At 46.0% G+C, this 23,033-nt stretch overlaps 1 protein-coding gene and 1 long non-coding RNA gene across 5 annotated transcripts in view; both read left to right on the top strand.

The window, feature by feature from the left end:
* Positions 1–1,712: 1,712 nt before the first annotated feature.
* ATXN10 (ataxin 10) overlaps positions 1,713–23,033 on the top strand; it is a 162,402-nt gene continuing 141,081 nt past the window's right edge. For 2 of the 4 annotated variants that reach the window (XR_012039079.1, XM_072843544.1), the window contains exons 1-2: positions 1,713–1,877; positions 22,732–22,923. Coding sequence is in view for 3 of the 4 variants with exons in the window: in XM_072843544.1 (XP_072699645.1) it covers positions 1,762–1,877; positions 22,732–22,923 (308 nt within the window). In the remaining variant the exon portion in view is untranslated. The remainder of the gene's footprint in view (positions 1,878–22,731; positions 22,924–23,033) is intronic. The other 2 variants (XM_072843545.1, XM_072843543.1) reach the window with 2 other exon arrangements.
* Positions 4,232–9,129, top strand: LOC140642664 (uncharacterized). Its single transcript, XR_012039082.1, has 3 exons — positions 4,232–4,306; positions 5,510–5,540; positions 6,448–9,129. It is a non-coding gene; the product is annotated as an uncharacterized lncRNA (long non-coding RNA).

The following is a 23,033-nucleotide window of genomic DNA, read 5'->3' as shown; positions in this document are numbered from 1 at the left end:
CACCCCCGCATCTCTGGGTGCACCCGTCCCCGTCCCATCAGCCCCCGCACCCCCGCATCTCTGGGAGCATCCTTCCCCGTCCCCGTCCCATCAGCCCCCGCACCCCCGCATCTCAGGGCGCACCCGTCCCCGTCCCATCAGCCCTCGCACCCCCACATCTCTGGGTGCACCCGTCCCCGTCCCATCAGCCCCCGCACCCCTGCATCTCTGGGAGCATCCTTCCCCGTCCCCGTCCCATCAGCCCCCGCACCCCCGCATCTCAGGGCGCACCCGTCCCCGTCCCATCAGCCCTCGCACCCCCACATCTCTGGGTGCACCCGTCCCCGTCCCATCAGCCCCCGCACCCCCGCATCTCTGGGAGCATCCTTCCCCGTCTCCGTCCCATCAGCCCCCGCACCCCCGCATCTCAGGGCGCACCCGTCCCCGTCCCATCAGCCCCCGCACCCCCGCATCTCAGGGAGCATCCTTCCCCGTCCCCTTCCCATCAGCCCCCGCACCCCCGCATCTCAGGGCGCACCCGTCCCCGTCCTATCAGCCCCCGCACCCCCGCATCTCAGGGTGCACCCGTCCCCGTCCCATCAGCCCTCGCACCCCCACATCTCTGGGTGCACCCGTCCCCGTCCCCGTCCCATCAGCCCCCGCACCCCCGCATCTCAGGGTGCACCCGTCCCCGTCCCATCAGCCCTCGCACCCCCACATCTCTGGGTGCACCCGTCCCCGTCCCATCAGCCCCCGCACCCCCGCATCTCTGGGAGCATCCTTCCCCGTCCCCGTCCCATCAGCCCCCGCACCCCCGCATCTCAGGGCGCACCCGTCCCCGTCCCATCAGCCCTCGCACCCCCACATCTCTGGGTGCACCCGTCCCCGTCCCATCAGCCCCCGCACCCCCGCATCTCAGGGCGCACCCGTCTCCGTCCCCGTCCTATCAGCCCCCGCACCCCCGCATCTCAGGGTGCACCAGTCCCCGTCCCATCAGCCCTCGCACCCCCACATCTCTGGGTGCACCCGTCCCCGTCCCATCAGCCCCCGCACCCCCGCATCTCTGGGAGCATCCTTCCCCGTCCCCGTCCCATCAGCCCCCGCACCCCCGCATCTCAGGGCGCACCCGTCCCCGTCCCATCAGCCCTCGCACCCCCACATCTCTGGGTGCACCCGTCCCCGTCCCATCAGCCCCCGCACCCCCGCATCTCTGGGAGCATCCTTCCCCGTCTCCGTCCCATCAGCCCCCGCACCCCCGCATCTCAGGGCGCACCCGTCCCCGTCCCATCAGCCCCCACACCCCCGCATCTCAGGGAGCATCCTTCCCCGTCCCCTTCCCATCAGCCCCCGCACCACCGCATCTCAGGGCGCACCCGTCCCTGGACCCCCTCCCGACCAGGTCCCCCCTCCCCGACCCGCCTCTCTCCGTCTGGGGGAGCCCGGGCCCCCGGCTAGTCCTCTCAGACCCGCCGCCTCCTGGCGCCCCTCCCCTCTCCGCAGAACTTCCGCCCGCGCCCCCTCCTCTCAGGCGGGACTTCCGCCCGCGCCCCCTCCCTGCGCCGCGTCGTCCGGGTCGGCGCCCGGCGGGAGGCTGGGCGCGAGTCCGCGCGCTCTCCCCCCGGCCTGAGCTGCAGCGGCGCGGCGGCGGCGGCGGCGGCGGCGGCGGCGGCGGCGTAGACCTGCGGCTGCGGGGCGCGCTCCTCCCCCGCCCGCGCTCCCGCCGGCCCTCCGCCTCCTCCTGCTCCTCGGCGTCGCCCGGCCCTGCGAGCTGCGAGCGGCAAGATGGCGGCGCCCAGGCCGCCGCCCGCCCGGCTGTCCGGAGTCATGGTGCCCGCGCCCATCCAGGACCTGGAGGCCCTCCGCGCGCTCACGGCGCTCTTCAAGGAGCAGCGGAACCGGTAACGGCGGGCGGCGCGGGCAGGCGGGGAGCGGGCGCCCCTGCTCGGCGGTGGGTCCCGCCGCTGCCCCCGCCCCCGCAGGTGTGGGCCGGGCGCAGGACGGGACGTTCCACCTGCCGCCGGGTTTGCTGGCCCCGCGTGCGCCGGGGGCCCGGCCGGGAGCGCTGGCCAGACCCGCGGTCGCGTAGCTGCGTCCTGGTGGGGTCGGATCGGGCCGGGGGCGGGGCGGGGGCGCGGGGCACTGCTCGTGGCGGGCAGCATAGCCCAGTGCAGCGGCGCCCCGACTCTGCGCGACCTGCGTGGTTCCTGGCCTTCCAGGCTGTGCGCTCCGGGACGACTGCTCCAAGCCTTAACCTTTTTTGGGGGTCTAAAATGTGAATATAATGCATATTTTCGTTGCTGGATTGTACAGAGGGATAAATGACGTAAATAAAGCATGTGGAAATACAAAGTATACGATGCTCTGAGCCAGTGCTTGTTTGATTGTGTTCTGGTCTCTGGGCCTCCGTGACGTCCTCTGTTCAGGTGGGAATAATGTCGCACGGCACTTCCCTGCGAGGATTGCTGTAAGGATTAAATGAGATAATGCATATTAAATTCTTAGTATGTAGTACTTCACTGAATGTTAGCTGGCATTCTTATTCTTACCACAGTTAGTGATGGTTCCCCACGTGCCAGGTTTTGTGCTACGTGAAGTTGGAAAATGAAGTTCTTTACTGGGAAGTCCTGCTCTGGGGAGCCGGGGAATAGTTTTCTCGTGGGGGGGGGGGGGGTGTGTACACAGAGTAGTGAGAGCCCTGCAAGAACGCACAGCTAGACGCAGATTGGTCCAGATGGTCAATCTCTAGAGGCCCTTTGTAAGGATTTATTTATTTATTCAGAGAGACACAGAGAGAGGTAGAGACAGGCAGAGGGAGAAGCAGGCTCCATGCAGGGAGCCCGACGTGGGACTCGATCCCGGGTCTCCAGGGTCACACCCGGCCGGAAGGCAGGCGCCTAAACCGCTGAGCCACCCAGGCTGCCCCCACCCCCCACCCTTGATCTTTAAATGGGCCGCCTTGGTCTGAGCACTTCTGCTCCCTTAGATCACAGTAGAAGCAGTGAGCTGTTGAAGGAGCGGTCAAAGCCCAGGGTAGCTTCTGTGGGTTTTTTTGGAGATACGTTAATTGATAATGATACTCCTGGTTGGATTGTGAGTTAATACGTCAGCACATCTGTACCACAGTGGACCTTCCTTTTAGTCGATTATCATCTTTCAGCCATTTACTGAGCACCTACTCTGAAATAGGTTCTTTGCTGGGGCTGAGGTGAATGGGACATAATCCTTTTTTTTCAAGCACAACAGGGAAATTGCTGTGTGAAATTGTAAAGGGCTCTAGACAAGAAGGTGGTGATACAGAGGGAATTTGGATCTGTTGAATAGATAGTGGGCAAGGAAAGACTTTAGATTCATGGCTTACAGATGAGAGGGCTTATTAGAGCAGTATATATGCAAAGGGATTATATGCAGATTTTATAGGGTTCCAAGAAGATTAAATGAAATAATATAGGTGAGGTGTCTGGTATAGAGGAGGCATTCAAACACCAGGTCAGATGGAGATCAGAGGAGACATTCAAACCATTTTTATAATCAGTGGGATAAAATCCAAGACCTTGAGCCAGTTTACAAGGCCCTTCTTGACTGTTGTGAGGAGAGTCGATGGGGAGCCATTGAAGGTTCTTTCAAGGGAGTGGCAAGTTAAGTTGTGGGTATTAGAAAGAACTCTCTGCCATATGGGGGGATAAATTAGAGTGAGGCTAGAGGCAGGAGACTTTGAAGAAACTGATGCATAAGCCCAAGGGAAAGAGAAAATTGCCTGCATTAGGACATTGTTCATGGGGATGGATAGAATAAATACTGAAAAATATTTACAGGGTTGAAGGGACAGGCATCAGGGTCCAGTTGGATTGTTGGAGGAGAACGAGCAAATGAAGAAGCTTACCTCATTTGGCTTAAGGTTTTCTGGGTCGATGTCTTTGTTCCAGGCAGAGTTTGGGGACCAGGGACAGGTGAAGTGCTGTGCAGGTCTTGGGATGGGGAGGCAGAATTATGGTGCAGACAGCCCTCCGTGAGGGTTTGTAAGGTTAGGCTGTTGTTTTTGGTTCCAGCAAGTTACTAGTTTCTCTGCCACTGCAGGTGGACCCAGAGGGAGGATGGGACACAAAGTGAAGCAAAATGAGACCTCAGAGCAGCATGTAGAAAACACCAGACAAAACAAAAAACAGGCTGAGGAAAGAAAGTAATTGATGGAACAAAAGAAGAAAATCTTAGCTGAAGTAATGTATTTTGTGATACTTGCTGTATGTTTGATGTTACAGACACTAGCCTCTGTGGTAGCTGGAGCCAAGAGAAGCATCCTATAGCAGAAGAACAAAAACTTGGAACCCAGGTAGACCTGAACAAGATTGAGGCTTACATTTCTGGATTTACTTCTCATCTTGAAAATGGTTGGATAAAACTGCTCACTTTGCAGAATTTATCTTGAGGATCCATAACATTATATGTATAGCGTGGTGTTCCGTGCCATTTATTTAACAGAACCTGTTAAAAAGTGGTTGGATTGTAAGTGACCAAGAACCCAATAGTGTTTCATCTCTTGCTTTTTAGAAAACAGTCAAAGCTATATTAGAAGGGATATAATTTATTGTTGGGTTTCCAGGGAAAGGGACCTGAGGATCTCATTACAATTTCTAGCAACCTGCAAGTGAATGGAAATACTCATGTTCTATTGTAGTCATTTTAGATGTATCCATAAATTATTTGATACTCCATCCTTCAAGAGGAGGAGGTTAATTCCTCTTTCCTTGAGTGTGGGCTGAATTTAGTGACTTGCTTTTGTTATACTAGATTATGGCAGAAGTGACAGTGCGTGAGACTAGGTCCTAAACGACAGTGCAATTCCCTCTTTGCTCTCTTGAATCACTGACACAGTCAGCTGCCATGTCATGAGGACACTCAAGCATCTGTGCAGAGAACTGACACAGTCAGCTGCCATGTCATGAGGACCCTCAAGCATCTGTGCAGAGAGATCAGTGTGGCGAGGAATGTGATGAGCCATCTTGGAAGTGGATAAGCTTAGTCTAGGGGAAACCCTCAGCCCTCTGTGACCCTTATGAGACCCTAAGCCAGAACCACCCCACTCAGCCACTCCCAGATTCCTGACCCTCAGACCTGCGTGAGACCATAAGTGTTATTGTTTTTAACTGCTAAGTTTTGGGATAATTTATTATGTAGCAATAGATCATTAATATACCAATTTAAATTCTGCATGCTCTGGATTCTATAACCCACTTCTTGGATAGTATTCTAAACACAAAAGTCCATTGAAAATTGCTTAGAGTCGTAAAATACCAGTATTAAGATAGTACTCAGTGGGGCACCTGGGTGGTGTAGGCGGTTCGTCATTGGACTCTTGGTTTTTGCTCTAGTCGTGATCTCATTGTCATGAGATCCAGCCCTGCATTGGGCTCTGTGATCAATGTGGGGTCTGCTTGGGATTCTTTCTCTCTCTTCCTCTGCCCCTTCTGCTGGTTCATGCATACTCTTTTCTGTCTCTGCAATAAATAAATCTTTTTTTTTTTTTTTTTAAAAGGTACTACTCAGCTCTTTCTCCTCTGTGGAAGGTAATTTTGTTTCTTACCCATTAAATTTGTTTTATAATGTTTTGTTTAATGTACATATCTGCATTTTAAACTATATTTGACAAGTGATTTTTCTTGCTGTAATTTCTGAAAAAAGTAAGATATAAATACATTAAAGCTTCTATTTTTGGGTTTTTGCTGGAGGTTTTCCAACCCTTTAGTTACTTTCATGGCGTATCTCTACATCATCTCTCTTAATGATGTAGCCAGATCCCCATGTTAACATGTAGAGCCAAATGAAATTTGTTGTCATATTCTATACTTCTACTGTCCATTAAGTAGCCACTAGCTGCGTGTGGTGATTTAAAATAATTAGAAATAAGTGAAATGAATAATTGTGTTCCTTACTTGCACTAGCCACATTTTAAGTACTCAGTAACCACATGTGGTTAGTGGCTGCCCTATTGGTCACTGCAGATGTGGAATGTTTTCATCATTGTAGAAAGGTCTGTTGGATAGTGCTGCTCTATATTTTTTTCTATAGGGAAGATTATGTTCTGGTTCCTGAGTATTTCTGAAGTAATGAAACATTTGGATACTACTTTCTATAAATTATTCTCTTATGTAAACTAATACTTCCTTGTTCTTCCATATGATAAGCTTCTTGCATGAAGTGAGCATATCACATTCACTGTATCTCTAGCATCTAGCATGGAGTTGATAATCACAGGTGCTTAACAAATTTTTGTGGAACTGCTGGTATGTGTATAGCTTATTACTCATTGTGCATACTTGGTCTTTTCTTCCAGTCTCATGTAGAGAATGTATGTATGTATGTATGCTTATATATGTATGTATACGTATATTTTTTTTAGTTTCCCTCAGGATGGCTTATTTTTCCTTTTTAATCTGTTTAGTGAAAATTGTTTTTCTGTTTACTTTCTTCCAGGTTTTGTACATCCTGTTTAAAAGTGCAACTGTTTCCCTCCATCCTTCTGAACTCCATTGCTATATAAACTCTATTTTTTTAAGAGAGCACTTATTATATTTTAACATACTGTGTATTATTTGTAGTGTTTTTTTTTTTTAAATTTTTTTTTTTTTATTTGGTTCTCTGCCTCTTTCTATAATAGAAGGCCCAGGAGGGTAGAGATGTTTGGCTTTTGTTTAGATTATTCTGTTTGGATAATGCTTCTTGAATTTGATGTTTTTTATCAATACATCAGCTGGTATGTCTTCAGAAGTTTCTTCCCCATTCTTGCCGTTCCTTCTAGGACTCCACACACATGTTAAACCTTTCACTATATGTTATATATATTTTAAAGATTTATTCATTTTAGAGAGCGCGTGCATGTGCATATGCACACACGGGGAGAGAATCTTCAAGTGGATTCCCCGCTGAGTGCAGGGGTGGTTTTGGGGCTCAATCTCACGACCTTGAGATTACGACGTGAGCTAAAACCAAGAGTCAGATGCTTAAATGACTGAGCCCCCCCTTGGGCCCCTCACTGTATTTTATATGTATCATAGACTTCTTTCTCTATTGTCCCTTCTCAGAGCTTCCGTTTGAAAATTTGCTACTAATCTGCTTTCTAGTTTTCTGATCCTCTCTTCTGTTGTGTCTAGTCCCCTGTTGTCTGCTGTATTCTTAGTTTCAGATACTGCATTTTTGAATTATCATATTACAGAATGTCTCTGATTCTTTTTTAATAAAGATTCATTACTACTTGAACATATTAATTATAGTTATTTGAAAGAATGTGCCGTTGGGGCACCTGGGTGGCACAGCTGGTTAGGCATCTGACTCTTGGTTTCAGCTCAGGTCTTGATCTCAGGGTTTCAAGTTCAAGACCCACATTGGGCTCTCCACACTCGGTGTGGAGCCTACTTAAAAGCAGCACAAAAATGTGCTTGATGACTTTCTATTGTCCGTTTTTCTTGTGTTCAGTAATATGGTCCTGTCTTTTTTATTGAATGCTGAATGCTGTGTAAGGAGAATTGAGGTCATTTCCAGATGTCTTCCCTTTGAAGAATATTTGCAAACTCAAAACCATAACCTAAAAACTCTTTTAAGAATGATGGTAGAACAACTTGATATCTAATTGGAAAAAATGAACTTTGGCCCGCACATTGCACCATCCACAAAAAATACCTCAACATAAAAGCTGAAACTATAACGTTTTGGGAAGAAAACATGGGAGAATATCTTTGTGACTTGGAGTGTAGGTAAATATTTCTTACCCAGCACACAGGTAACACCAACCATCAAGAAAAAATTGACTTTATCAAATTAGACTTTATCAGAATTAAGAACTTTTACTCATCACAAGACACTATTAAGAAAATGAAAAGGCAAGCCATAAACTGAGAAAATACTTGGAATTCATGTATCTGACAAAAGACTTGTTTTAGAATATACAAAGCACTCTTAAAACACGATTATAAAAAGACAAACTCAATTAAAAAAATTGATAAAATCCTGTGCTTCACAAAAGAAGATAACAGTCTATAGGTGGCCAACAACACTAATGACAAGTACTCATTGTCATTAGTCATTAAGGAAATGCAAATTAAAATGAGATGCCACTTTACATTCTTTAGGATAGCTGTAACAAGAAAAAAAAGGAAAATAAGTGTTGGTGAGGATGTGGAGAAATTGGAACACTTGGACACGTTTAGTGGGAATGTCAAATGGTATAACTAGAATGGAAAAGATTTTGGTGGCTCCTCAGAAAGTGAATACGACTTAGCAGTCCCACTCGTAGGTGTGTATCATAGAACTGAAAGCAGAGGCTCCAACACATACTTATGTGCCAACGAGCAGTGTAGCATTACTCACAATGGCCAAAAGATGGAAACAACCCAAGTGCCTATCAGCAGATGAATGGATACACAAAATATGGACTATCCATATTAGCAGTGAGAAGGAATGAGGTGCTGATCCATGCTATGATATGGATGAACCTTGAAAACATGCTCAGTGGAGGAAGCCAGACATGAAAGGACAAATGTTATATAATTCCTCTTAAAAGAAGTACCTAGAATTAGACAAATTGGAGACAGCATATTAGAGGTTACCAGCAATTGGGAGTGGGGAGGAGTTAATTCTTACTGGTTATAGAGCTGTTTGGGGTATTCAAAAAGTTTTGGAATGATCATGGTGATGGTTGCACAACAATATGAACATAATTCAAGCCACTGGGTTTTATACTTAAAAATGGTCAAAATGGCAAAATTTATGTTAAATAGACAGTAGTTCCCTGCCTTGGGGACACATTCCAAGACCCTCAGTGGATACCTGAAACTGTAGATAGTATACTATGTTTTTTTGCTATCCATACTATCTTTGATGACATTTAACTTAAAAGTTAGGCATTGTAAGAGAGTAACAGCACTAACTAATAGTAAAATGATGCTTGGGTGGCTCAGTGGTTGAGTATCTGTCTTGGGCTCAGGGCGTGATGCCAGTCTGGGAATCGAGTCTCGCATTGGGCTCCTTAGGGGGAGCCTGCTTCTCCCTCTTCCTGTGTTTCTGTCTCTGTCTCTCTCTGTCTCTCATGAATAAATAAATAAGATCTTTAAAAAAAAAAGTTAAATAGAACAGTAATAGCATACTGTAATAAAAGTTATATGAATGTTGTCTTTCAGAATATCTTATTGTGCTGTATTCACCCTTGTGATGATGTGAGAAGGTTCAATGTCTACATGATGGGATGAAGTGTGATGAATGACGTAGGCATCTGCTTCTGGACTGTGGTTGACTGCGGTAACTTAAACTGTAGAAAGCGAAATTGTGGATGTAGGGGACTACTGTGTTACATTTTACCATGATAAAAAAATTAATAATATACAGAAATCCATAAAATTATATACTTGAAATGAGTACATTATATGCTATGTAAATTATATTTCAATAAAGCTTTTATTTTGAAAATTTTTAAATTAATTTTTGAGAGAGTAGGAAAGAGAGAGAGAATCCTAAGGCTCCATATCCAGTATGGAACCCAATGCAGGGCTCGATCCAGAACCTTAAGATCATGATGTGAGCTGAAATTAAGAGTGGGATGCTTAACTGACTGGCAGTCAGGCGCCCCTCAGTAGAGCTTTTATAAACAAAACCGTAATGAGATAGCTCTGCATACCCATCAGAATAGCTAAAATTAAAATGACTGACAAGCATCAGATTTTGGCGAGGATGTGGAGCAACTGGAACTCTCCTGCTTTGCTGGTGGGAGTGTAAATGGTACACCTGCCTCGGGAAACATTTTGGCAGTTCTTTGTAAAGTTTAACATATACCTGCCTATGACTAGGTATTTACCTAAGAGAAGCAACATATGTCCACAGAAGACTTACTATTTTTTTAATATATTTCATTTATTTATATGAGAGCACATGGAGGGAGGGGGAGAAGCAGACTCCCGGCTGAGCAGGGAGCCCTACACGGGGCTTGATCATAGGACCCTGGGATCATGACCTGAGTCAAAGGCAGATGCTTCACTGACTGAGCCACCTAGGTGCCCCCACAAAAGACATATAAAAAGATCCTTGTGGTAGCTTTATTGATAATAGCCTTAGAAGCACCTCCAATGACCACCATTGGGAAATGGGTAAAAGTGTTTGGTAATTTAAATGAATGAACCATCGATACACACAATAGTGTGGGTGGATCTCCGTGGCATACTGAGTGAAAGAAGCCGGACACCCAAGTATGTAGTGTGTGATTTTGTGTTTATGACATTCTGCAATTGGTAAAGCTAATCAGTGGTGATACAGATCTGAACAGTGGTTGTTGAAAGAGGTTGGGGATTGATTGGAAAGGAACATGAGGGCATTTTCTGGAGCAAAAGAAACATGCTGTATCTAGGTGGGGGTATTGGTTGCTTGGGGCATGATTTTGTCCCAACTCCCCCCCCCCCCTTTTTAAAGATTTTATTTATTTATTTATTTATTTATTTATTTATTTATTTATTTATTTATTTATTTATTCATTCATTCATTCATTCATTCATTCATTCATTCGAGACAGAGAGAGAGAGGCAGAGACACAGGCAGAGGGAGAAGCAGGCTCCATCCAGGGAGCCCAATGTGGGACTCGATCCCGGGTCTCCAGGATCATGCCCTGGGCTGAAGGCAGGCGCTAAACCGCTGAGCCACCCAGGGATCCCCCTTGTCCCAACTCTTAAACTGACATTTATGATTTGTGTATTTTGCTGTATGTAAAATTGTATCTAATTTTCTGCCCTTAAGGTTCTACCCTTCTCACCACTCCACAAAAGAAAATGGGTATTAGAATGCATGCCTGGTAGGGTTGATGTAGGTATTAGAGTGTGCTTTATGTAGAGAGTCCAGAACAGTTTCTGGTATATGGCCAGTGGGACGTTGCAGGCTCTAGCCAGAGTCCAGAGTGAAAAGAAATGTGCGGTAACTCTTGACAATTTTGTGTATTTTTGTTTTTATTTTTATTTTTTTTCATTTTTAAAGATTTTATTTATTTATTCATGAGAGACACACAGAGGAAGAGACACAGGCAGAGGGAGAACCAGGCTCCATGCAGGGAGCCCGATGTGGGACCTGATCCTGGGACTCCAGGATCACGCCCTGGGCCGAAGGCAGGCGCCAAATGCCGAGCCATCCAGGGATCCCCAGAATTTTGTGTATTTTAAAGTCGTGCTTGCAAAGTCTTCAATTTCATCTCATTTCCACAATCAGGTTCTTGTTTTAAAAGGCTTATGGAACTGCCTCTGAAACTTTGGAATGAGAAGTAGGTATAAAAACAAACTCAGGGGAAGGAAAAAAAATGGTTTTTCAGATTTAAGATTTGGGCAGTGATTTCATGCCACAATTTTAATTCCTCGGTACAAAGGTGTTTAGCAATATTACATAATTTTAAGAAGCTGTAAGAATTTCTGGTAAAAAAAAAAAAAGCAAATGCTTGAAAGCAACAGTGTTGTGACTTAGGCAGAGGATGGTAGATGTGTTTGCATAGAATGACTGCTTTAGGAGCTGACATTGATAACATCCTTAGTGTGCACTCTTTGGAAAAGGAAATTGAAGCTTTTCATTAGTTTTCATCCTAGTGTTTTTGTTGGTTTGTTTGCTTATTTTTAAACTCATGACAAATCAAAACCACAAATACGTAATAACCTCAGTGCCTTTATGGAAGATGATAGAACACATGATCCAACCCAGTACCCATGCATTTCACTTGCAAAATCAACAAACATGAAAGTTTCCTCTTGTACTCTCAAAGTTCAAAACACTACTGATACGGTTAATGCCCTCTGGATGGGAGCACATTAACCTACAAGGTAGCAGCTTGAAACCACAAACATTTGTTATTTCACACAGTTTGTGAAGGTCAGGAGTTGCTTGGCTGGGTGGATCTGGCTTAGTGTCTTTTCTGTGGTCACAGTCAGGCTGTCCACTCGGTCAACCTGCCTCTGAAGGCCTGACTGGCTGGAGGCCCGATCCCAAGGCTTTGGGCGGGAAGCTTCAGTTCCTTGCCGCATGGACCCTCCCCTAGGGCTGCTCACGCCCTGGCAGCTGGCTCATTCCATGGCAGCGATGCAAGAGAGTGTCCTCAAGGTGGACGCTGGAGCTTCTCTACAATCTTGGAAGGGACCTGCCCTTTCTCCTGTGTGTTGTCATGGTCATGGTCACGGTCATGGGAGGGATCACACACCAGGGCTGAACACTGGAGGTGGGGATGGTGGTGGGAAGGCTCTTTGTTTCACTGTCCAATCCCATTCTTCCCTCTTGACTTCATAAATGATACACCGAATACTCTACAGTGTGCAAGTGGTATTTACGTTATGTTTGTGAGCTGCCAGTTACATCATTACCTCCAGCTGTTGTAAAGCATACCAGCAGGGGAAGTCATAATTTACCTACCCTTTCTCTTGCTGATGGGTATTTGGATTGCCTTGGATTTTTGGTAATTCCTACCATACTCTTTCGTCTCTCAATTCAGGGGAGGCCCATCCTGGTGCTTACTGGCTCGTGTTGGCCATAATGGCCACGTGGTGGCGGGCACTTCTGCCCGTCCTGAGTGTGCTTCGCCCTTCGGTCGTAGACCTGATTGTAGCTGAGCATTTATATTCAGTTTTTGAGTATGGACATATGTGTTGTTTTAAAGCAGGGCTGCATATTTATGTATTTTAAAAATAACCACAAGGGACGCCTGGGTGGCTCAGGGGTTAAGCACCTGCCTTCAGTTCAGGTCGTGATCCTGGGATCGAGTCCCGCATTGGGCTCCTTGCAGGGAGCCTGCTTCTCCCTCTGCCTGTGTCTCTTATGAATAAATCTTAAAATAAAAAAAAAAAATAACCACTATTACATCATTTGGAATGGAGGGGGGAGATGGGTCAGGTGTGACAGGCATCTCTGATGCAGCTCCTGGTCCGTTTTGAGTGCTCTTTACGTGTTGAACTGCATAGTGTGATGCGCAGGCAGTGGCTGTACTGAGAACATCCCTTCTAAGCGCTGTCCTGGAGCCAGTCAGTAATGATTGTCCTGGTTACTCCAGAGCTTTTAGTTTGGTTTACTTTGATGCCTTCACACATGCCCATGTTTAGCAACAGTAGTTGATATAGTGTAAAGAGCTATAGTCAGCACTTAACAGGGCAACAGCTCAAATGCCAGAATACTGAATGTCTTATGCCTTCATTCCTTTGTGCATACACACACCTGATTTTCCCTCAAGATTTAATGACTGTTTCACTTTCTACTGAAAGCCTATTTTGATCTTCGAGGTGCTTCCTGCCCTGTGTTCCCTGTGGCGCTCTGTGCTTCCCTCTCTGAAAGAACTTCCTATGGTGCTGTAATCACAGAGTCACCTGCTGGTCCCACTAGAATCAGGTCAGCCTGAGGGCAGGCTTCTCCTTAGTTCCCTCCGTATTCTCAGTACCTGCTTAAAGACCTAGCACAGAATGAGCACTTGATGGTGTTCTTACTATTTCTTGAATATTTAATTTTCTTGAGTCCTTAGATATAAAGAGGGAGTGTAGCAGAAAGATTCTAGCAAGAATAGAAAAAATAGAATAGAAAAAAAAATATGACAGGGGACTATAATTTCAAGAGGTAAAAAAGTGCCTTGGTATTTCTAATTGCTTGTATAACTATGTTGATGAACTTTCACAAAGGGAATAGGATGAGCACTTGATGGTGTTCTTACTATTTCTTGAATATTTAATTTTCTTGAGTCCTTAGATATAAAGAGGGAGTGTAGCAGAAAGATTCTAGCAAGAATAGAAAAATAGAATAGAATAGAAAAAAATACCAAATATGACAGGGGACTATAATTTCAAGAGGTAAAAAAGTGCCTTGGTATTTCTAATTGCTTGTATAACTATGTTGATGAACTTTCACAAAGGGAATAGGATGAGCACTTTAGAGGTCAGCGTACTACCGAACTCAAAAATAAACCTGTCTGTGTACACACATACTCACATACTCCTAGGTTTTCCTCAAACGTTACTGAGCCTCCAGCCAGCAAGAATCTTTGCACCAAAAACAAAAAATGAAACAAAACGAAAAACCCAAAAAATCCCGCACGCGTCGTCAGCTTAGCTAAGGTCACCATATGGCATCTTGACTCAACCATGATTCAGATCAGTTTTGTTGAGAGAGAACATCAATTAAGTCACACTATAAAAAGCACTTTTCAGGGTAGGATGACAGTTCCTTTTATTTTTACCTAGGCCATGAGCTGGAAGAGCACATGGAACTAATTGGTAAGGTGTTCTGACTCAGCTTCAAAATACAGATGTGGTCAGGGTGAGCCACCCCTCACATTCAATTATCTCAAATGGACAAAACAGACAGGAAAAAGTCGGAGCCAGCAAGTCAAAATAAATAAGGTCGGGGCTGTGACCACCAGTGCCCTCAGAGCAGAATTTCTCAGCTCTCCATGCTTCTAGTCTTTTGTAGTGGTCCCCGGACTGTGGGCAAGGGAACTCACTCAGAGGCGCAGGAGCCCTGGGCTTGGCTACGCTGAGTCAAGCTCTCTGCTGGCTGCGGGCCTGGCCCTGTCGTGTCAGAGCTCAGGAGACCATGTGCAAGCCAGCGAGGCTCTTGCTGCAGCCTCGGAGCAGAGTGTGTGTGTGTGTGTGTGTGTGTGTGTGTGTGTGTGTGTGTCTTGGGCTCACTGAAGTGCCTGGCACGGAATACGCAGGATTTAAGGGTTAGTAGCTGTTCCCGTCATTGAGAATTTTGCACAGCTTTATCAAAGGACATTAAAGAAGACAAATGGTAAGACAGACCATTATTCCATGATGGAAAACCTCAGTAGCGTAAAGACATGGATTCTCCCCGAAGTGACTTGTGGTTTCAGCGCCCCTGAAAATAAAATCTCGGCAGGGGTTTTGGTAGCAGTTCACAAGCTGATTTTCTCATTTATATGGTGAACTAGGTTCTCTGTTCTCCCCAATTCCCTTAAGGCTTTCTATGAACCTTTTCTGATGACTGGGCTCTTAAGACCCTTCTTCGCGTGTGCCCTCTGCAGAATTCTCCACTTCCTCATTTTCTTTTCTGAACATTGATCTTCGTGATCTAAGTGAAACATGGCTTGCCTCTGAGGGCTGCGTTTCTGGGAGGTCTTCCAAGGCTGTTCTCTCTCTCCAGTGTGCCCTGGGCTTGAAGGCATGCTGGACGTTCTCGGCCTTTTCCTCTGGAACCCTCTAGCCTCCATTTCATGCCGTCAGTGTGAACGTGTGTGGTGGTGTTTAGCTGTTTGAGGGCTGCGTGGGTCACTTCACTGTGTTCCTTGAATGAACTTCAGGTCACTGTTAACGGTACACTGCCCGTCTTTTAAATCTTGGTCGTTTCAGTATTCACATAGATCTCTCCGGCCTTCTCTCCGTCCGTGATATTGACCTCCACCCCACGTAACCATACTGCCAGCACCATCTTGGCCTTGTCATTAACTGTAGCTGCCTTCCTGCCACAGTCTCAGCTTCAGGAGTCCCACTCCTTCTAGGTCACCTCCCCCAGGGGTCTCCAGCCCCACCAGGACCTACAGTCTGTTGATCTTACTATTTCTTTTTGTTTATTTCTATTTAAATTTTAAATAGGCTCCATGGTCACTCCATGGTCAGTGTGGGGCTCAAACTCACAACCCTGAGGTTAGGAGTCACATGCTTTACTGACTGAGCCAGCCAGGCGCCTATCTTACAACCTCCGTTTCCTGTCCCTTTTGTTACTCAGGTTTACGTTTTCCTCATCTGCTTTTGATTGATGGGTCCGTAATAAAAGCATTTGCTTTTGTATCCACCTTCATTCAGTTCCCTTTCTCCTTTCTTAGCTTTGCCTCAGGCTTCCCTGGGACAATTCCAGCTCTGATTAAAGCCACCTTGCTGTGTCCTCTGTGCCCAGGTAGCTGAGCAAGGCCGGAGAAAAGTTACGCCATTCTCGCTGGTCTCACAGTAAGTTGACAAACCCTCCATGACAGTGCTAATGGGTCTGTCTTTACCTTGATCACTAGCCTGCCTTAGTTGCCCGGCAGTCATGTCTCTCCCTGGTCTATTTGGCCTCTTGCTTTCCTGGTCAACTATGTCAACTTGATTTCCTTAACTTTCCGTTGTCTCTCCCTCGTTCTCATTCCAGGCTTCCTATTTTACTGAGAAAAGAGAAGCAACCAGAAGGTAATTTCCAGGACTCCCCCTCACCCTGTCTCCCAGCTCCCTGTGTCTGTGCCCATCACCTGCCTTCCCTTCTGTGACTGGATGAAAGGTCCTGCTCTGATGCCCCTCCCCGCCAAGACCTGTACTCAGTTTACTCCCTTTTGCATTCAGTGCTCCAATAATCACCCCCCCCCAAAAAAAAATCATCATGAGGTTTTTACCCTTTCTGTTGGATTATTTTCATAAATTTAAACATCTGCTATAATGTTTCCCTTTGTGGGAAAACTCTCTTCTATTTCCCTGAGCTGTGATCTCATTTTTCTGCTCCCTTTTGTAATGGAAGTTTTCTGAAGAGTGATTTATATTCACCTACTTTCTCTAGAACCCATTCCATGGTACTCACCAGCAGTCCTCCTTTTCATCTCTTCGCTCCCCTGACCTGCCAGCTGCATCTGATGGAGTGGCTCACATCTTTCTTCTTGAAACACTCCCCCCCCCCCCCCCCTTTGCACGCCACCACCCTCTTCTGAATAAGCCTCCCTCTTTGGCTGTTCCTTCCTGGCTCCCAGGACTCAGTCCTCAGACCTCTCTCCTCCCTCTGCCTACTTCGCTCCCCAGTGACCTTGTTCAGTCTCATGCTTGACCATGTTTACTCTTCATGTGCTGGTGGCTGTAACATTTTGCCCTGGCTGCACTTCCCTTCTGAACTCCAGGCCTGTGGATTCCTCTGCCTTCTGCATAATTCATCATTTCTAGTAAGCACCTCCAGCATCACCGGTCCCAGCCTGCAGAGCCCCTCAGCCCCCGGATACCTCCAGGCAGCCTTCTCCCCTTCAGTGCACAGCACAGACCTTTTTCCCAGTGTTGCTCAGGCTACAGTTCTGGAGTCCTCCTTGAATCCGTTTTCTCAGAGATAGCCGTCATGACAGATTTGTCATCAGATCCCATCAGCTCTTCAAGAATATATCCAGAGTCTGACCTCTGCTTACTCGCTCTGCTGCTGCCAGTCTTTTCCAAGAACAGTGTCCTCACTGGTGTCCTGGTGCCTTCTTTTCCCCCACTATGGCCGAACCATTACAGAGTAGTCAGAGGGGTCCCTCAGGATGCAGGGCACTAGAGCCCTCCGCAGGTTCCTGGCATGATATAAGCCAAAGTCCTCTGGGCTGTGTGGTGCGGTTCCGTCTTGCCTCTGACTCAGGTTACCTTTCCATTCCCTCATCTGGCTGCCTCCCCCTCCCCATGAGCCCTTCGCCTTCCATCCATGCTCGTCTCCCAGGGAAGTACCAGTGCCTCCTTAACTGTCTCCCGTTCTGTGCTCAAATAACCACTTTTTTGGATAAAGGTTTTATTTTATTTTTTCTAAGATTTAAGATTTTGTTTATTCATGAAGACACAGACAGAGAGGCAGAGAGAGAAGCAGGCTCCCCATAGGGAGCCCAATGTGGACTGATCCTAGTACTTTGGGATCATCACGCCCTGAGCCGAAGGCAGATGCTCAACCACTGAGCCACTCAGGCGTCCCTTGAGTAGGGTTTTAATAAGGTTCTTAAAGAGGCCTTATATACAAAACCTTTCTCTGCTTGAGAACATAAAGACATTCTCTGCATATTTTCTTCCAAAGCTTTATGGTTTTGGCTAACGTATATTCCTAGATGCATCCGGAGTTACTTTCTTTGTCTGGGTATACAGGAGAGGATCCAGTTCCATTTTTTCCATATGGGAAGTGGTTGCAGCAGCACCACAGAGTGGCCCAGCCCTGCAGATTCAGTGGCTGTGCTGTCACCTGTCAGGTTTCTTTGAATACAGTGCTGTTCCTGGACACTCTGTCCAGTGGTTTATTTTTCCACCTGTGTGCCAGTTTCACCCTTCCTTGGCTTCTTTGAGTTGGCATCGTGCATTTATGATTCAGTTCTGATGAGAGGTGAATTTTGACTGTATTGGGCACAGTGGGAACGGGGGAAGCATGTCATTTTGAGGGAGGGTGGGGAGAGGATGGATATGTGTGGACTCTTTAAAGCAGGGTTGCCACTTCTGGCCCTCCACCTTTTATGAATGTCCATATCTTTTTTTTCCCCCTTAAATGGCCTGTGAGTGGTTTTTACATTTTTAAATAGTTAGGAAAAATAAACTTTGTGGCACCTGAAAATTGCATGAACTTTAAATGTCAGTGTCCGTTAAGTAGAGCTTTATCAGTACACCAGCTGTGTTCCTTCACAGAAGTTTTGTCTGTGGCTGCTTTTTTCCCCAATGGCAGAGTTGTGGAGCAGTGACCAGAGATTGTCAGGCCCTCTGGTTCCAGAGTGTTTACTAGCTGGCCTTTTCTAGATAAATGGATTGGTCTGGGCTGTCAGGGACAGTGTGAGTTCCACATGGAACAGAAGAGAGAAAGAGTATAAAAAAAGAGTTTGAGGTCTGCAAAGATGAATCTCAAAATTCTGCCCCAGGCTGTTTCTGGCAGGAGAAGTGAATCTTTTTATTTTCTGTTTTATTTTGTTCAATCTAGCCCGGTCAGAGATCAGTAAGCAGAGTTCCGTGGTTTTAAATAATAACCAGGGATTCTTATTTTAATCTGGGAGCTTGGGCGCATCCTAATAGATTTTCTCAGTGTCAGTGGTTGCGCTGCTCTAACCCACCCAATGCTGGTTTTTCACTGAACGGGAGGTATTAGAATCTATCTTTTCTGAAGCAGAGAAGTCTCAGCAGGGCAGTGCAGTGATGAGCCTTTGGTTTCCTCTTCAGGAGAAGGTCCCGCCTGATGAATTAACTGTAAAATGTGTGTGCACACAGTACGGCAGACCTGTCTAATTTCTGACATACGGTCATAGGGAGTTTTCTTTAATTTTACTCAGACGGGACTTGCCAAGATTAAACCTACAGATCTGTTCAAACTTGAAGGAAATGAAATTCTATCTTTTGTAGAATTCAAACCCTCCCTCCCTTTTTTTTGTTCTGTAATGTAACATTTCATTTGTGTATTGTCTTCAGGGTATGCATTCCTATGTAATAGGAATGTCTAACAGTTGAATTTTAATTGTCCTCTAAGTACTTTCTGCCTTCTGTGAATAAAGTAGCTAAGCTTTTTAAAGTCTGTGAATATTTTGTGTTAGTTTGGTTAAAGCAGAAATGACAGCAATTACTGTTATTAATAGTAACATTTGTAACACGGGAACGATTGATCTTTACTGTTTTACTGTCGTTAATCATTTCATATATTTAGCTGCGTTGTCTTGACAGTGAACTTAGAACTTGAAGACAGGGTACATTAGGGTTGCTTTGGATCTGTTATACCAAATAGCTTTCTTTCGAGGCTGCCAAGGAGCCAAGAAGTATATACAAGACTGTTAGATGCTTTCATAGAGTTCTTACTGGCGGTGAGTGAAAGCTCTTTCTGTCCACATCTGATGAAAGTTGTTCGTGTATTGTATGCAAAGATGGTGAATGAAGTCTATAACCATTTATTATGTGGCTCTAGAGGAAATGGTATTTTCCTTCTGCCCTTTATAGGGGAGCCAGACATCTAACAAATAGTCTCTGTTCTCAGGAAATTTAAAATACAGTCCATTGGGCCACATTCCCCCCTTTAAGCTCATCCATTGTATCCTGTGTGGAGGAGAAATTAGATGTTTAAGTATCGGTCAAGAGGTCTCTACATCTCACTGAAAACATGACCTTTTTTTGAGGATAAAGGAGATACGGAGTCAAGACTATATGAATTTCTTAACAGGAATGGAAGAGTCAGGATTCCTGGGTGGCTCAGTGGTTGAGCATCTGCCTTTGGCCCAGGGCATGATCCTGGAGTCCCGGGATCAAGTCCCACGTCAGGCTCCCTGCATGGAGCCTGCTTCTCCCTCTGTCTGTCTCTGCCTCTCTCTCTGTGTCTCTCATGAATAAATAAATAAAATCTTAAAAAAAAAGAATTAAAAAAAAAAAAAGGAATGGAAGAGTCAAACAGATGTCTTGATAGTTCCCTTTCTCTGGTTGCTGTTGCCCCATGTGCTAATTTTACCCTGCTCACCTTGGCCTGGCGACTGGCTCAGGGTGCACGCTCAGTTATGCACCTGTGAGGCAGGCAGATGCTACCGAGTGTGCAAATGGACATCAGTGTTGTAAACTTGAATAAATACAATTAGTGAATGTCCTTCCTGGGCCCTAGAGATACAGAGAAAAATAGGACAGGCTCTGTTTTCCCAAGATTTATGGGCTAGCAGCATAGTTGGGTTGGAGAGGCAAGTATAATCTAATGTGGATAAGTATTAGTCCAGTCTTACGGAGGGAGTTCCAGTGGGATGTAGAGGTGGGAACTGTTCTGCCTGGAGTAGCAGAGGAGTTTCACCAGGGCTTGGAGTTTTCAAAAGGCCTCCATAAGGAGACACAGGATTTTCCAGGCAGAGAGTTGGGTGGGGGTTGTGTGGAGCATGTATTCTGGGGAGGGTACATGTTTGAGCAGACAAAGAGGGTTGCTAGTGCTTGGTGTTCCCAGGAATTCATGTGTGTGCAGCCTGGGGAGAGCAGATGACAGTGATCACAGTCCCAAATTATTTTCTCTTCCCATCTCAAACGTGAAGTGCCCTGTGCTGCCTTGATACTTTTCTAACAACTATTAATAGTTATTTTGACTTCAGGAATATTATGATTGGCCTTAGCTCAGTTAAACATTTTTGTTTTGATTAAAAGTGTAACAAAGGAGAAAGGCCTGGTACCTATGTGTCAAATTATCGTGTAGCATTGGGAATTATTCATAGGATGGTTCATGAACTTACTAATTGTTCAGTGCTTGGAATATCAGTTCTCCAATTTTCCCAAGAACAATCCTTTTTTTCCATCTTGCCTTTGCATCTACCATAGTTTGAGTCCAGAGCTTTTGATGCGCTTGATATCAGTGTTGAGTAAAAGAGATGTTAGGGTTTCAAAGAGCGGCTTCAGGGAAGACCATTCACGGTAGGAACGTGGTACTGTGGGAGGGTAGCTCACAAAGGACCAGGGGGGATAGGTCATGTTGGCTCTTATCACAGGTGAGATGACACCATCTTTGTGCAGTGGGGGCAGATAACGAGATTTTTTCTTTGTTGTAGAAATCCTGATCATGCTTGGCATCCTTTGAAATGTTTAAAACTCTTGGGTATTAGCATGTTAACATCTGCACTGTATTTAGTACTCCTTAAAGATGTCTCGAGAGTGTTCGTGAATTTTCTTTATGGCAAATTGTCATTGAAAATGGCTTATGTGTGTAATTGTTTCTTACAGTTACTGAGACAGGGTAAGTAAGTACCGTACCATTGGGCTCTCACGGTTTTATTTGGTCACTTGGTCACTGATAAATAATGTAATGTACATCCTCTGTCCGTGAGGTAAAAATGTGCCAGTTGCAGTACAAGGACTTGGGCCTGAAGTGCAAGGAGGGGCGTGTCTCTGGGCTTTGGGCAGGGAGAGATGTGTAGACGGGCTCTGCTGGCACCCAAGCTGGCAGTGACCCAGGGGGTTTGGTGTCAGCGGTTCCATATGAACTCTCGGTTCCCTGATAACCTGGCGCAGTGTGAGGAAGAGGTGGAGAGTGCTGGGGTTCCATGACAGGGCCAGAGGAGAACAGTCATATGGTCAGTGGGAATCTTCGAGAATCTCTTCAGTTGTCCAGCAGAGCAGTTTTTCTTCTGACCATAAAACAGAGGGCTGTTTCTTTAGGAGATTCATGGAATGAGGAAGTTGGCTTGCATTTTGGTGCCATGTTGCACAAAAAATTCTTATCTTCATAGCTCTGTAATGATAGCCGGTGCAATCCGTGCTTCTGGCATGAGAGGCATGTGGGAACTGAGATGCCCAGAGGGACCGGCCACAGATTCATTTTTCTCCCCTGGGCATGTACTCTAGGCGGAAGGGTGCCCTCACTTGCTTGATCCCTGCCTGCTCCCCCTCTCCCCCTTTGCCTCTGTTTCTTTCTCCCCCCAGCTCTCTCTCCCTCTCACCCCCATCTCTATCCCTGTGTCTCTGTTCCTTTTTATCTCCCTCCTTCCTCCCCTCTCTCCCTCCTCCTCTCTTTCCCTCATCTGTGCAGTTGAATATATACAAGCTCAGCACAAGTGTTGCTAGCTTCTCTGTATCTAGAGATTGGATAGCAGGCTGGCCTCCCAGACAGTTTAATGAATAGTGTTTCTCATAATGGTACTTGAGTACCTATTGGGTCGCACTGGGAAATGGTTATTTTCTCTTTCTAGAGCGTAGAATATAGATCTTCTGTTTTGATTAAGGATAGATCCATAAACGCAGACCCTCCCCTGAAACTGGTATTTGGGTTGTCACAGGGAGTGACAAGTCAGACTGCTTCTATAGGAAACCTGGCTCTCCTCATTATTAGCCCAGTAATATGGGCAAATTACTTAAATTCCTCTCTATTTCCATGGTCTTTAATTAAATAATACATGGAAGGGTTGGTAAGAATGGTGCCTGTCTAAGCACTCTGTGTGTGTAGCTCTTTATTTTGTATTGTAAGTTTAAGGAGCTAGAGCAGACAGGTCTGGCCCACTTCCCTGCAGAAATAAGTATAAGCAGTCTTCTGAATAGGATATTTGGAAATTAGATTTTTTCCCCTCTGGTTTGTAACATTTTTATCCCTTTTCAGAGAAACTGCACCCAGGACTATCTTCCAAAGAGTCCTGGACATCTTGAAGAAATCTTCCCATGCTGTCGAGCTGGCCTGCAGAGACCCATCCCAGGTGGAACATCTGGCTTCTAGCCTGCAGCTCATAACGGAGTGCTTCAGGTGTCTGCGAAATGCTTGTATCGAGTGTTCTGTGAACCAGAATTCCATCAGGTAGTGTTCTTTGTAGTAACAAATGTACCTTTGATTGTATTTTCTTGTGTGTATATATGTGTGTGTATATATATATGTACTGGTCTGGTGAGAAATCGTTTTGGTATCAG

Source organism: Canis lupus, chromosome 11 (genome assembly GCF_048164855.1).
Source record: "Canis lupus baileyi chromosome 11, mCanLup2.hap1, whole genome shotgun sequence".
Classification (NCBI taxonomy): domain Eukaryota; kingdom Metazoa; phylum Chordata; class Mammalia; order Carnivora; family Canidae; genus Canis; species Canis lupus.
The sequence above is the reverse complement of the archived record's forward strand: the minus strand, read 5'-3'. Positions and strand labels throughout refer to the sequence as shown.